At 41.4% G+C, this 14174-nt stretch overlaps 2 protein-coding genes and 1 non-coding gene across 4 annotated transcripts; 1 reads left to right on the top strand and 2 right to left on the bottom strand.

The window, feature by feature from the left end:
• Positions 1–971: 971 nt before the first annotated feature.
• LOC117303188 (fibrinogen C domain-containing protein 1-like) lies at positions 972–6529 on the bottom strand. The gene is made up of 9 exons (XM_033787317.1): positions 6375–6529; positions 5854–6039; positions 5334–5454; positions 4998–5119; positions 4284–4545; positions 3410–3694; positions 2904–3025; positions 2480–2741; positions 972–1914 (listed from the first exon to the last, which is right to left on the bottom strand). The coding sequence occupies exons 2-9, from the start codon at positions 6004–6006 to the stop codon at positions 1646–1648; spliced, it is 1596 nt and encodes a 531-aa protein (XP_033643208.1). The 5' UTR covers positions 6007–6039; positions 6375–6529; the 3' UTR covers positions 972–1645.
• A 625-nt stretch (positions 6530–7154) lies between these two features.
• Positions 7155–7227, bottom strand: Trnas-aga. Its single transcript has one exon. It is a non-coding gene; the product is annotated as a tRNA-Ser (tRNA).
• A 677-nt stretch (positions 7228–7904) lies between these two features.
• On the top strand, positions 7905–12326 carry LOC117303437 (SNARE-associated protein Snapin-like). 2 transcript variants are annotated; one of them, XM_033787631.1, is made up of 5 exons: positions 7905–8059; positions 8936–8982; positions 9117–9235; positions 10340–10470; positions 12063–12151. In XM_033787631.1, the coding sequence occupies exons 1-4, from the start codon at positions 7905–7907 to the stop codon at positions 10427–10429; spliced, it is 411 nt and encodes a 136-aa protein (XP_033643522.1). In that variant the 3' UTR covers positions 10430–10470; positions 12063–12151. The 2 variants fall into 2 exon arrangements, with proteins under 2 accessions (XP_033643522.1, XP_033643521.1); XM_033787630.1 differs by lacking the exon at positions 10340–10470 and having other exon boundaries at positions 12063–12326.
• Positions 12327–14174: the final 1848 nt, after the last annotated feature.

Raw genomic sequence — 14174 nt, 5'->3', positions numbered from 1 at the left:
TTTGCCTTAAAAAAATATATATATACAAGATGAATCAGACCAAACATCATTATATTTACATTCTGTTCTTTATTATTGTTCCAAAGGTTTTTGACAAAATATCACAGTTCAAAACGTAACTATACGAAAACAAAGTAATACAACAATTAATTCCCATGTCTGGTAATTATTATGATAGAATCATCTGGCACCTACATCTCATTGGCACAATGGGGTACTTTTGTGACAAGAGGTGGCAGCAGACTTAACATGTATAGACCTTTTCGCAATTATTACTGGGGCGCGCGCGTAAAGCTTGGAATTAGGTGCATTGTGGTCTGGCTGGTGATAAAATTTGATCGAATTTGATCCATATCTATCCCACAATGCACCTCATTCAACAGTAAGTGCTTGCGCAATGGTATTTGCGAAAAGGTCTATGGGTCTTGGACATTTCCGCGTGCTCAGAGCAACATAAACAATGGAAATTTACCATGGACATTATGGGTTCTTTATGTCTGTGAAATTTACCCGTTAAGTCTGCTGCCACCTAGCGTCCAACGTCTCCCATTGAAATGAGGCAGGGTGGATGCAAGAGAGCGAGATGAGAATTGTGAGGTAATCAACGCAATGTGCTTATACTCATACGTATGAGGAATCAAATGGTGTATCAGAATTGCGTTCAATTGATACATTAGAGAAATGAAGTACCTCGACTTCCCCTTAGCATTATTTATTGGGGGCTCGAAGTTTCGATCCCAGTTGAGTCTTTCTCAAAACAACAGTATAAGGCCATACAAAGCTAAAATAAAAGAGTTGTTCTAAAACCCCCTCGACCCCCACGACCCACGACCCTCTGACGTCTTCTTCGAAGAATGTCCAAATTCCGAATTCATAAAATGTCGCTTTACGGCCGAGTAAGAATTAAGTCCCCGATTTAGAATTCACAGTGTGTGATCCGTGACGCAACTTCCTTCCACGACTAGACTTAACTTCAAGTTTGAGACTGCGGTTATATTTATCTGCATCAGCCACACAGAATTGGGAGTATTTACTCTCCGCTTCCGCACGTGACAAGTGCACACCGATTGGGGACCCCAAACACGTCCGTGTGGCCATTCGGTCGGTCGGGTCTACAACCTTGAGCTCCGCTTAGAGCAACTAGTAGTACCATAGTACACAGAACGGGAGCGATCGGCCGGAAATGGGTCTGTCTGATCATCACGTAATGAGTTGGCCGTAATCATACTCGGGCGGTAAATACAGGTTCCCAGTTGGGTTAATAATCTCGGATCGGCCAAGAGATACACGTGGAAATGCCGTGGTTTTTTATCTGTACATCGTAATTGCCACAGGCCCGATCTCGGCACCGGCAGCCAATCACGCGAAGTTTGCTTCGTGCATACTACGTGTCTCGTACGCTGTGTTGTTGTAATCTGCGAGGCATGGTAGTCGATGTCAGCAAACAACATTGTGTGCGTGATTGGCTGAGATTGTGAACTGTGGCAATTTCGGTGTACAGAAAAAAAGATCGCACAAAAGTCGATGGTCGAGGGGGTCGTGGGTCCAGGGGGTTTTAGAACAACCCAAAACAAAAGGGAGTATCCTTTTAAAAGTATGCTACGTGTCTCATAGTACAAGGGCTAGTATTTGTATCTAGTATTCATCAGTAGTCGTTGTAAAAAGGCTTGAACTTCATTTCAACCTTCTTGAGTGAGTAGTTAAACCCCTTCCAAGCTACCCACTGGATACCTTGGTCCCTCTCCCCATCCACTGCGTCTATTTCACGGTAGCGACCGTTGAGGTTGGCCCGGTGGCAGTAGTTGTACCACCATCCACCGTGCAGCCACTCTGCACAATTACCGCCGGTAGCTTCGTCCACGTCATGGTCTATGGTCGTAAAACCCATGCCATTATGGAAGGTCAGTGAATCACCTGGAAATAAAGAGGGAATTAGTAATGCATGCTTATACAATTTGTCAAAATGTTTTCGGAGAAAATGTGTAAACCATTTGTTTTTAATCATTTGATTTGAGGGTTGAACAAGACAAATTTACTAGAGCGGCACTTGATGAACCTGCGACTGGCGCTCTACCAACAACCATATCCCGAATGCTTGCGGTCTCCCTATTTTGTCAATTTGAAGGAACACGGTGCCTTGGATCGGTCGACCTGGTCTTTAAAACAAACGGTTACAAACGCTTTTCAAAGACCAACTCGACCGATCTAAGGCAACGTGTTTCTTTAATGTCCATGGGTTCGATACCAGAGAAATGAAATCAAACGTCGGATAGTATCACAGTATCACATATGCAATTTTCGAATACCCAGCTTCGGCTTTGTATTTGACTTCAGCCTTCGTCCTCTCGTCTGAAGCCCTGATGGACTACGCAAAGTACGCGCAATTGCCAAAACAACCGCGGGGCCAAGCTAGCCTGAGCCGAATCTGGAAACGAAGTAGTGGTTTTGAAAAGAGCAATTTTTAACCTATCCTACATACCAGCGTCTCCACCATATTCTCCGATCCCAAGTACGAAGTTATCCCCAGTGATGGAGAAGTCCGAGTACTCAGCGTAGCTGTGGTTCCCTGCCCAATCCCACATATCAATACGAAGCTTGTATGACCCAACCGAAGGGTCAGTCATGCTCTTTAAGGCATTGTTGCCGAGCCAGAAGTCTTCACCAAGCTCGCCGAATCCCTCTGCATAGTCGTTGAAGTTTCTTTCAAAATCCGTTGCGCCATTTTCACGTCTCTGGAACACCTTTAAGGGAACGTCACGAGCATCTTAATTTTGCGTCATGATTATTGTACAAGGATTCTTTTTTTGCAGGTAACCGTATTCTAGTAAGCATAGTTATGAGATGCTTAGCTTCTATGTGTTGAAGCAGCTCTGTGAAATAATGGGCCCTGAAATGTCACTTACTGTCCATCCACCGTCGCTGGTGTCCATGTCACAGTAAACATCAATTGGCTCCATACCAGTAGGGTTTACGGTGTACACGCCACTTGTCACACCTTCTACCTCAGCGCAGTTTGCAGCAACCACTGTTACTCAAAAGAAGATGAACACAGAGTTCAGGCTTTCTCAAGCTCATTTATGCATTCGTTTTTACCACAGTGCAGAATCTATCAAATCATTTGAATGTTACTATTTTTTTGTTTTCTTCAAAATTATCCTTTATTATCCACACACAAAAATAATGTGTCCCTCCTCCAATGAAAATAAATAAATGACCATTTGCCTGAAAACACTGATGTTTGATAATGCATTTAAAATTTCATGTTGGGAAAGCACCTTGAGCTAATTTGGGTGGGACTCGATTCCACGACCGTCTGTATTTATGCACAATGCCTTGTACTTGTCGAGGGGCAACTGCGAATGTCGACTGAAAAGTAATACAAGTTTAAGAAAAGTTGTGTCTAACTTACCAGAAACAGCTGTGTCCGTAGTCATTGCACGTCTGAACTTCATCTCTGCCTTTTTCAGTGAATATTCGAAACCCTTCCAGTCTGTCCACTGGATACCTTGGTCCCGCTGAGCTCCAACGGCATCTAATTGGTTCTTGTAGCGGCCGTTAAGGTTGGCCCGGTGGCAGAAGTTGAACCACCACCCGCTGTACAGCCACACAGCACAGTTGCCAGCACCAGTAGCCCCATCGACGTCATGGTCTTTAGTCGTAAAGCCCCACCCATTGTGGAAGGCCAGAGAGTCACCTTTGGGAGAACAAATTTTGATTCCATCTTATCACAGCTAGCAAAAGAAAGATATATTTTCCTCTGTGCCGATAACTCATCGAGTACGTCCCGTAGCCCTAGAACTCAAGGGACAATCTACTCCGCGGTATGCAGTAAGACAAGTTTTCAAAAGAACATAGTTCTACCATGGAGATTCCTCCATGATTCTACCTAGTAGCAAGATATACACATAGTGCAACCTCCAACCACGCATACATTGATACCTCATCATCATGCATGCAATGCATCAAGTCCAACATATTGTTATCTCGTTCACCGAATACAAAAAGTGTGCAGAAAACTCGTTAACCAAACTTACCCCGTTTGCAGAAGAATGCCATTTTCTTTTATGGTTGATGGTATGACAATTTGTTTTACCTTTGCGTCAGGGGTGAAACGGTGAGGTATTACATTAACTTTTCTTTTTCAGATTCAAGCAAATGGAGCTTGTGTGATAGTGAAAATTACGGCCTCTCATTTTCAAATAAGCTAGATACAAAACATCAAAAAATCTGTAAGTCTGTTACAAAACTTTTCAATTTTTGAACAAAAAATCCCTTATTCTAACCTGCAGTTCCATCGTAGCTCCCTTCAGTGAACGACAACTGATAATCTTCTCCAGTGACCGCAAAGCCTTCGTAAGTAGCGTACTTATAAGAATTCTCCCAGTCCCACATATCAATGCGGAGTTCGTAGTTTCCGTTAGCGGTCATGTTCCGTAGAGCATCGTTGCCGAGCCAGAACTCCCCGTCCTTGTTACCGAAACCCTGGCTGTAGTCCATGAAGTCGCGATCGAAGTTTTCGGATCCGTCTTGTCTTCGTTGGAAAACCTGTTTTAGTTTTAAGAAAAGCAAGAGACATTTTGGTAAAACCATTCTTTCGTTTGAAATATTATGCAATGACGTCATCATGGTGCCAACTTCGAGGTAACGCGATATTTAAAAACAAAACAATGGAAATACAGGAACGTAGGGCGCTCGGGTGCGGTGGACTATAAATCAACCAAGGGTGCGCCCAAAGTATTCACATTATAGTGTAAATGCTAAACATTCAAGGATTTGTGTAGAGACACGGGAAGGAGAGCCGGTCCTCTAATGAATAAAGGACGAGCATTCGCCAAAATACAATCACTTCCACCTGTACCCCTTCATTTAGAGGGATGCACCCCTAGCCAATCTTGTTACGTCGATCTGAGGGCGCTCTACTCAAAATACTGTCATTCTATTTAAGTTTGACCATGGTACAATACTAGACAAACATGGACTCATGATCCATAACTTACTGTCCATCCTCCTCCATCAGTGATCATGTCACAATACACCTGCACTGCTACTGACGTTCCGTTCGGGGTTATGGTGTACACTCCGGATCGAGTGGTTCCGGACTCCAACAGTTCAAGGCAGTCTGAAAAGATTTATAATAATGTAGTGATATGCAATATTTAATCGTGAAAGATATAAAATTAAATGTATTAGCAACCCAATTTAATGCTGATGTGTTTTTGTATCCAATCAATGGCTGGCAGCGCGTACACACGTGCACTTCTTTATTGTTTTATATCAAAGATGGTGGTCAATGACGTCACGTGCAACCAATCTAAAGGTTGGTCGGGGCTTACCAGCAAACGTTTTTACTTTCGGTTTCTCTTCAGCCATGATTATAGGTCTCATGTTACCAACATGCTTCTCCAATCTGTTCAGGGCTTTGAGCTTCTCCGTCTGCTGACCGTACTGTGAGACCTAAATCAAATCATATAACTTCCAAATTTAAAATATTGCAAAAGCAAATTGATTGCCCCCATCAAAATAAAACTGTATGTGAAGTTTCTTTGTTGGTATTCCTGGAAATAATATAAGACTTTGCTCTTCTGCGTGCTAAACAGGTGTCCACCCTGGATATTGCAAGCCTTTTAGTTTAGGTATGCCTATACTCCATGGTTATTGATAACATTTCAAATTGTTTTGTTTTTTTTAACTAGTAATTCCTGTTCCTATGTTTTCCTTATCAACATGCAAGGCTCGGGTCTGAGGTCGGATTCGAACCGATGTCCACAAAGTTGAAAAGCAGGGAAGATAACCTCTGATCCAACCTGATCTTAAAATAATACTATTTCGCATCGTGAAATAGGGTCTGCTTACCTTAATGGCGTTCTCAATAGCAGCAAACGTCTCAGTTGTCAGTGCATCGTTGTCTATACACTGCCCAACACCTTTTTGGACCTTGTTTGAACTTTTAGCTTGAACACTGCTGGCTAACGCCAGCAGACACAAGCTCATAATGACCAACATCATCTTGGGTTCGTACACTTTAACAATGTCCACTCTCTGATAATAAAAACGAAAAGAATAAGGGGACAAAACGGTTTGCCCTTAGCAAGTTTTCAGCTACACACAGGAACAGTATACTGTAAATTACCAAGAAAAATAATATTGACGTGGAACGCTGAAAAAACAACGCCCGCAATTTAGGTACATGGTTTAGTTAGTTTAGTACATCAAAGCATCAATTTAGTTTCCATTGGCACATAAGGATAGAAATATTATGCACATTCAAAGTAAATAATCTACCTAACTGGTAGCAAATTTACAAAGAATTCCAATGAGAGCGAAAACCAGCAGTGAAAACAATTGTAAAGTAGGCCTATCATGCATAAACTTACCCTCAAGTCAAGACGCTCCTTCGATCGGCTACAGCGAAACAATCCCTGGGCGCAGCTTCTTGCCTCTTTTATACATTCCAGACTTCCTTTGAGTGGGTGGATAGCGGATGGACGGTACAGGATGACCAGGGCAGGATGGTACCAGGTAGAAAGGGCACGGGACAACCCTCGCCAGGAAACAACTTTGCTTACCAGAAGTGGAAAAAATGGCACGACAATTGATCTGGTAAATCATTTACCACTTAGCAAAATTGTCTTTGCACTTAGCAATATCCTGTGTTAACAAGGGTCTTATGTTTACTCAGAGAATTCTTGTCCAGGTAATATCACGGTGTCCTTGCATTGTGTGCCAAGGACAATGTGTATCGTGTTATCTTTAGTAGCTCAGGCTTCCTTCCAAACAACCCACTCCGGAGTGAAGCTTGACTTTGTCTTTCCGTTTGGCCAACTTTCGGCAGTTTTAGTTCACCTGAAAAGTCCTGACCTAGGGAATGTGCAAGCCGGCCCAAACTTAACTTTCCAACCAATCACTAGCTCTAAACATTAAAACAACTTTGTCAACAGCTCTGCTTCCGTCGTCAATAAACGTTTCTGAAAATAACGAAGGATTCCTAAAAGAATTCGCATTCCATTCAATCACTGTACATGAGCTCTTCAAACATACAGTTATTCTGATATGTATATGCCTCAATTTTTGGTTTTTACCCATATACACCGATGTGTGTAGCACTGTATACTCAGTACTTTCCCCGAGTCCTGTGAAAAAAAATCACAGGCATTTTACTCGGGTGGGATTCGAACCCACGACCCTTGCAATTCTAGAGCAATATCATACCAACTAGACCACCGAGACATCTATTTATAAGCCTCAAATTATAACAGAACAGAATCCCCCCCGGGGGGGATGTGTTTTGTTTAAAAAAATCTGTAACATGCGCATCGCTCAGCAGTAGTCGGCGGCCCACGCCCGGGGGCGCTCCGTTGTCAGATGCAATTGGTCCGCCATGCAATACTGTCTGCATGCTCCGGACATTTTGCATATGCAATCGTGTCCGGGGCTGTGCAAAAACAGTCCGGTGGACATGTACATTAATGTACGTGTGCGCGCGTAAGCGAGCGTGCATGCACTGAACCTACTTTTATGCAGCATGAATATTCACGTATTTTATTGCAGCAAATACCCAACGGCCGAACATTTCCCATGTCAATGATGGCATGCACTTAGCTTGTAAAAAAAATGGCGAACGTGTTCCGCCGACCAAGTGCGTTTAATTTACTGCAAGGACGGTTTTGCACATGGACGGACACACAACTGCATATGCAGATGTAACCGGGCGGACACAATTGCATTATGCAGCAGCGTCTGGACGGACACGATTGCATATGCAAAACCGTCCGGCGGACAGTGTTGCATATGCAATACGGTCCTCCGGATAGTATTGCATAGAGGACAAAAATATGCGACACCGGCCTTAATAACCGCTACAGCGCCCTCTCTTGTTCTGCTCGTGCACATTAGATACTTTCAAGATGGCGGCCACCATCGCAGGATCCGGAGGAGGAGGAGAAAATGCTAAACATACGGCAATAACTCCGACTGAAAACCGTGAAGCCATGGCGGCTGGAATCTTAGAACTCTTCAAACCAGCTGTGCAAGAAGTTGATGAGAGAGTGCGACTTGTGAGGTACGTATTCTGCTATAATTACATGTCTCATTCCTGCCACAACTTTCCCCTAATTTTTATTTTACCAAAACGAATACCTTTTTTGTTGAATTGACTAATAATATTATTGAGAATTAATTGACAAACTAACAATACGGACACGGTAACTGTTCTCTAGACAGTCCTCAGGAGCAGTACCATATTTGATTTAATCTAAGTATTTAAGTAGGGAAAAGTTTCCGTATGGCGCCACCAGTTTTTCATTTGATATGAAATAATATAGTATCTTATTTACCTCAATGAGATATCCCTTTTTGTAAAAATGAGTGAAAAAGTGGTGGCGCCATACGGAAAGTTATCCTTAAGTAGTTTTCAAGTAATTTCTGGTGTTTTTTGTGTATTTTCCTGGGTTATTTTCCAGGGTATTACTATTAGTATAAAAACTTGTAAACACCCTTTGAATTTGATTTTCATCTTAATTTGAAGTGTTAAGCACATAACTATTTTCATTTTTATGCCCATGGTATTTTTTTTACAATAGTTTGTACTTACCATCAGCCATTTCATTCTGCTTTGCGCTGACCACAGTGTTGAGTGTTGACACTGACACTAAAAAGTGGCATAAGGTTTATTGCAATTACCCCTGACTGATTTTGCTGAATGGCCGAAATGCACTGTGGGATGGGAAAAGGGGCTTTGTAAGCCCCTTATCCCATCTCAAAGTGCCTTTCGGCCATTCAGAAAAATCAATCAGGCGGGAATTGCAATGAACCCCATGTTCTGGTAAATAACACTACATGCATACTCTTTTTTAAATAAAGTGTTAGGGGGCCTATTAAGAACCTTGTGTTGGAATTGTATTAATATTTGTAATCCACTTTGTACTTTTTATTTCAGAGAAAGCCAACTAGAACTTAGACATCAAATTGAAGAACTTGATGAAGGTACTTTTGATTAATTTATAAATAATACAATACAAACTTTAACATTTTATTTGAGAACCTTTTTTTTCCCATACATATCCATTGCCATTGCCCTCTTATTTGCAAAGATTTTTTTCTTTTTTATTCAAATTCAGTTTTGAAACAGTTAGGTCAGTCTCGAGAACCACCCATAGAGCTAGACCCTTACGTCAAGAAGCTGATGAATTCCAAGCGAAAGATTGCTGTTATAAGTAATATCATCCAGAATGCTCAGGTAGGTTTGCATTCCTTTTATTTTACTGAAGGAATTCCTTACCCAACCCTGATTCAGTAGAGGTGAAGATTTGTACGATCTATTGCTCTAAGCAGAGGCATGATGCTTCACGAGGCAATGACGGCAATTGCCTCCATGCCCCCCTGGAGGCAATGACGGCAATTGCCTCCATGCCCCCCTGGAGGCAATGACGGCAATTGCCTCCATGCCCCCCTGGAGGCAATGACGGCAATTGCCTCCATGCCCCCCTGGAGGCAAAGACGGCAATTGCATCCATGCCCCCCTGGAGGCAAAGACGGCAATTGCATCCATGCCCCCCTGGAGGCAAAGACGGCAATTGCCTCCATGCCCCCCTGGAGGCAAAGACGGCAATTGCATCCATGCCCCCCTGGAGGCAAAGACGGCAATTGCCTCCATGCCCCCCTGGAGGCAATGACGGCAATTGCCTCCATGCCCCCCTGGAGGCAAAGACGGCAATTGCATCCATGCCCCCCTGGAGGCAATGACGGCAATTGCATCCATGCCCCCCTGGAGGCAAAGACGGCAATTGCATCCATGCCCCCCTGGAGGCAAAGACGGCAATTGCCTCCATGCCCCCCTGGAGGCAAAGACGGCAATTGCCTCCATGCCCCCCTGGAGGCAAAGACGGCAATTGCATCCATGCCCCCCTGGAGGCAAAGACGGCAATTGCATCCATGCCCCCCTGGAGGCAAAGACGGCAATTGCCTCCATGCCCCCCTGGAGGCAAAGACGGCAATTGCCTCCATGCCCCCCTGGAGGCAAAGACGGCAATTGCCTCCATGCCCTTGAAATGCTCCAGTAGGAATTCACCATTGCATGGGTGCCCTGTTGTTCATTTTAAAAGAAAATTCTTCAGAATGGAGAACTTTTTAAAGTTTATTCAGTGTTGGTTATTTAAAGTAGTAGTAGTAGTTTTGTGAGTTGGGCGAAATTTAAAAAAAGTTATCAGGCTTATTGCAAACAAGGTACCAAGATCTTATATTGGATGTGAAGATGTAAATTAACAGAGCCATTTGTGTTGCGACTGAGTAATTAATTTAAGAGGTACTCCACCCTTAACCGTAATCTCTCTGATTATTGCAGGATCGGCTAAGCCGACTTCATTTGCATATCGCCAAGACATCAGCCAAACGGAAGTCCCTGGTTGACTTTCCTGGGGGTTCCATTCTGTGAACAACCCATTCTCTCAATCATTTCTATATTCACCCCATTGTGTAGGTACAACTGAATGTTATTTGGGTGTTGCTCAACGCTCATTGCAAGTACAATGCCAAGTTTGTTTTGCATGTTTTGTTTCATTGAGCAGGCATGATATTCCTACTTTATTCTGTTTTTTTTTACCCTTGAAAACAATCAGAAAAATTGTGATTAAAAAAGTATGGTACATTTTTTAGAGCCTACACCATTATGGTCAGTCCTTGACTCCATGTACTCAATAAAGTATTCCTACTTTTTTCTAAGGACCATCATGCCTGATAAAGGCAGTGGATACTTTTGGTAATTAGGCAAAAATAATTATTAGCACAAAACCTTTCTTGGTAAGATGGGGAGAGGTATAGTATAAAACATTGTGAGAAGAGGCTCCCTCTGAAGTGATGTAGTTTTCAAGAAAGAAGTAATTTTCCACGAATTTGATTTCAATACCTCAGAATTAGAATTTGAGGTCTCGAAATCAAGCATCTGAAAGCACACAACTTCGTGTGACAAGAGTGTTTTTTCTTTCATTAGTATCTCGCAACCTCGATGACCAATTGAGTTCAAATTTTCACAAGGTCTGTTATTTTATGTATATGTTGGGATACACCAAGTGAGAAAACTGGTCTTTGACAATTACCAATAGTGTCCACTGTCTTTAAGCAGCATGCAGCACACACTGCATGAGTGTGTAAATCTGTCTGTGAAATGTATTGGCTTGGAGTGCTTTGTAAAGACTGTGTGTGAATTCTACAGCTGCATCAGTGTTTGTCCCATATTTAAATGCTGAGCGCTGCATGTCTGTAGATGTTTCCAGTTTCCACATAATTTTAGTCTGAAGTTTTGTTCTTATACTTTCATGATATTAAGAATTCCAGTGTAAAACAATATGTCATCAGTTTCAATGCATCACTCTTTGCTTTGTAAATTTGTTTGTATTTTGTTTTAGGTAGACGAAGAAGCCCTTACCTAATACCCCACTTAAACCCAGTGCTGCTTTGTGTGTACATTGTACCTGCACAATGGGGATGCTACTTTTTATAAGAATAACTTGAATATTTAGTATTTGATTTTTGCATTTGTGTTTCACATTATCATGAACAATGTAGTTGGTAAACAAGCACCAAGTACAAACAGGCCTATGTGTACATGTAGATAGATTACAGACACAAGAGTTAATTTTTAAAATACTTTTTTAGTAAAACTTTTAATTAAGTACCAATGGCCAGAATTATTTGAGAATAGTTTAAGACCTCTTGATGAAACCCGTTATCCCATGTCATGCTTGCTTGTACATGTCTCAGTAATTTGCATGCTGTTTTGCAGTCCGTGTCAGGTAGAATTTGAAATGATGCATGTTCCTGGCTTTACAATCTATGAGAGGTTTACTCAATTTAAGCAGCATGGAAAAGGGGAATAAGCGATTGCCAATAGAGTCTTGAATGGCTGTTTAAAACCAGAGGTCATTGCTGACGAAAAAAGAAGTCCTATGGCTATGACCCTGCAGAGTTTTAAATGGCAGCATGCTTTTTTTTCAATAGGGAGCAATTATTTATTCTGATAGATTTATGACAAATTTTCTTTCTATATTTTGTTTTCTTTTGATCTGTAGGAAAGAGTACGTAAACTCCAGCAACGTGTCGGAAACGAATCTGGGAAACTCCTCAGCCATTTGTACCCACCCAGTAAAGAAGCAGTTACTACTCCTGTGACACCAACATCACCGCATTCGTTTGCAGAACCTGCCTCAAGCTCCTCGTAAAACTAATAGCGGCTGGTGTGTTTTAATTTGTCATACAAGTCTACCGGCCAGGCTTCGGACTGATGATACCCAAGCCTACATCTGTATGGACTGTAAAAGGGGGTAACCCTGTTTCAGCCCTAGGAGTAGGTGGCAATGGCCTCTGGAATAAAATAATTGTAGCCCACACCTTGAAGTGGCCTTCAGGCCTTGTGTGTCTGGCGATTTGCATAATTTCTTTTTTAAAGAAACTGGCTGAAATCTGCTTCAAAGTCTCTATGTATTTGGGCTAGGAGTTGACCTATATCAAAACCCTTCAGCCTACACGTGTAATAACTCAACACTTGGTAGTTGGTATGTAGATTATGATAAGACAAGAACACCTCATGGCTTGATTTCATAGAGCTGCTTAAGCACATAAAGTAGCTAAGCAGGGTAAAATTATGCTTACCTAAAATAGGGTCACCAGCCAAAATACAATTTCATTTGTGCCATTGACTGGATACCAGTCTTAGATGATACATGTTATATAGTATTTCGGCAGGCAGACTTATAATTGCAAGCATAATTGTTTTGTGCTTAGCAACATTTTTGTACTTAAGCAGCTCTATGAAATGGAGCCAAACAAGATCATAACACCACAGGTTTGATTTCTAGGTCGGCTTATTACCCCCAGCTTGCTTTAATACTATACTCAAGACAATAACAATGCCACAAAAATCAATACACAGATAGTATGGTGCAATATCTTTAATTAAATCTACATGAAATTGCTTAAGAAAATTACTTTTGATAAAATCGATGTCTATCCTGGAATGTAACTTGTAAAGAATCAATAGTTTTTTTAAATGTTGTTAAGAAAACAAAATTTCCTATAGAAACCTTTTATCTGGCACCATTGCCTAGACAAGGACCAAGTTTTTATACAGCTGCTGTGAGCAGGAAGCAATGTTCTGCTTAGCAAAAATGATCACTATACCAGTCACAACTGATACATGTATTTTGGCGAGTAATCTTGTTCCAGTCAGTCTGTAAGCACAAAAACCTGCTAAGCACAGGGAAATCTTACTAAGCAAAAACAGGTTACCAGCCAACATTCCATTAAATTTACAATGTTGTGACTGGTGCCCCACTCATCTTTTGCTTAGCAGAGAATGTTGTCAAGCTGAATTTTCTGCTAATAATCTGGAACATTTTGAGTCGTGCTTAGTTGCTTTTCTTGCTTATTGCTTAAATGCGGCTCTAAATTAGTTTGGGCCCTGGTCTGTATGCTGTCATGGTTTCCTTGTGTGTTATTAGGCCAAAAATTCCTTGCCGTTGCAAGTGGGATTTTATTTTGTAATCTCACTTTAATATGCTTTCAGAATTGACCAACTAACAGGTGTAACAAATGTTTAAAGAAAAGTTTCAAACTTGGTAAGCTACACACCTAGGATCAATTATGATATCTTTGTACTCTAATCTGATTTGTGATATTTTTTTCCCTCAGAAAATCAGTCAGATTCTTATTAAATTGCCTGAATTTTTTTTCTTTAAAAACCTAATCAATAATGCAGTTAAAGGCCTACTATTCTGTTAAGTTTTTGACTTGTTTTTCCTGGGTAATATGATAGCTGAAAATGGAAACCTTAATTTGTTTAAGAATGCTTTATCATTCCGCATATGTAAAAATTGTAAATAAATTATAATTATTGTTAAAGATATGGTTCAGCATTGTGTACTGAGATGATACTATCGAAGTCTTATAATTATAGCGCATATATCTAGGCTCAAGGCGCTGAGTATATAAAACTTTCAGAAATATAGGTTTTTGCAATGATGAATTCATAGACCCAATTATTAGGATAACATTTACCCATGGGTCAGGCCTGGAAAGTTCATACTTGAAAGGAAAGTTTAAGAGAAATATTTGGAGGGGCACCAAGGCCAATACCAGGGGCAACAGAGTAATTCCAGCTCTTTGTAATTCCAGGCCTGGTAGAC

Source organism: Asterias rubens, chromosome 19 (genome assembly GCF_902459465.1).
Source record: "Asterias rubens chromosome 19, eAstRub1.3, whole genome shotgun sequence".
Taxonomy (NCBI): domain Eukaryota; kingdom Metazoa; phylum Echinodermata; class Asteroidea; order Forcipulatida; family Asteriidae; genus Asterias; species Asterias rubens.
The sequence above is the reverse complement of the archived record's forward strand: the minus strand, read 5'-3'. Positions and strand labels throughout refer to the sequence as shown.

Excerpts from the sequence above, each read along its gene's own strand:
- LOC117303188 (XM_033787317.1), bottom strand. The coding sequence starts at position 6,006 with ATGATGTTGGTCATTATGAGCTTGTGTCTGCTGGCGTTAGCCAGCAGT. Across the intron at positions 4,546-4,997 it reads CTGATGGAGGAGGATGGACA|GTTTTCCAACGAAGACAAGA; the intron begins GTAAGTTATGGA and ends AAACTAAAACAG. Across the intron at positions 3,695-4,283 it reads GAGCTACGATGGAACTGCAG|GTGACTCTCTGGCCTTCCAC; the intron begins GTTAGAATAAGG and ends GTTCTCCCAAAG.
- LOC117303437 (XM_033787630.1), top strand. The coding sequence starts at position 7,905 with ATGGCGGCCACCATCGCAGGATCCGGAGGAGGAGGAGAAAATGCTAAA. Across the intron at positions 8,060-8,935 it reads GAGAGAGTGCGACTTGTGAG|AGAAAGCCAACTAGAACTTA; the intron begins GTACGTATTCTG and ends TTTTTATTTCAG. Across the intron at positions 8,983-9,116 it reads AATTGAAGAACTTGATGAAG|TTTTGAAACAGTTAGGTCAG; the intron begins GTACTTTTGATT and ends ATTCAAATTCAG.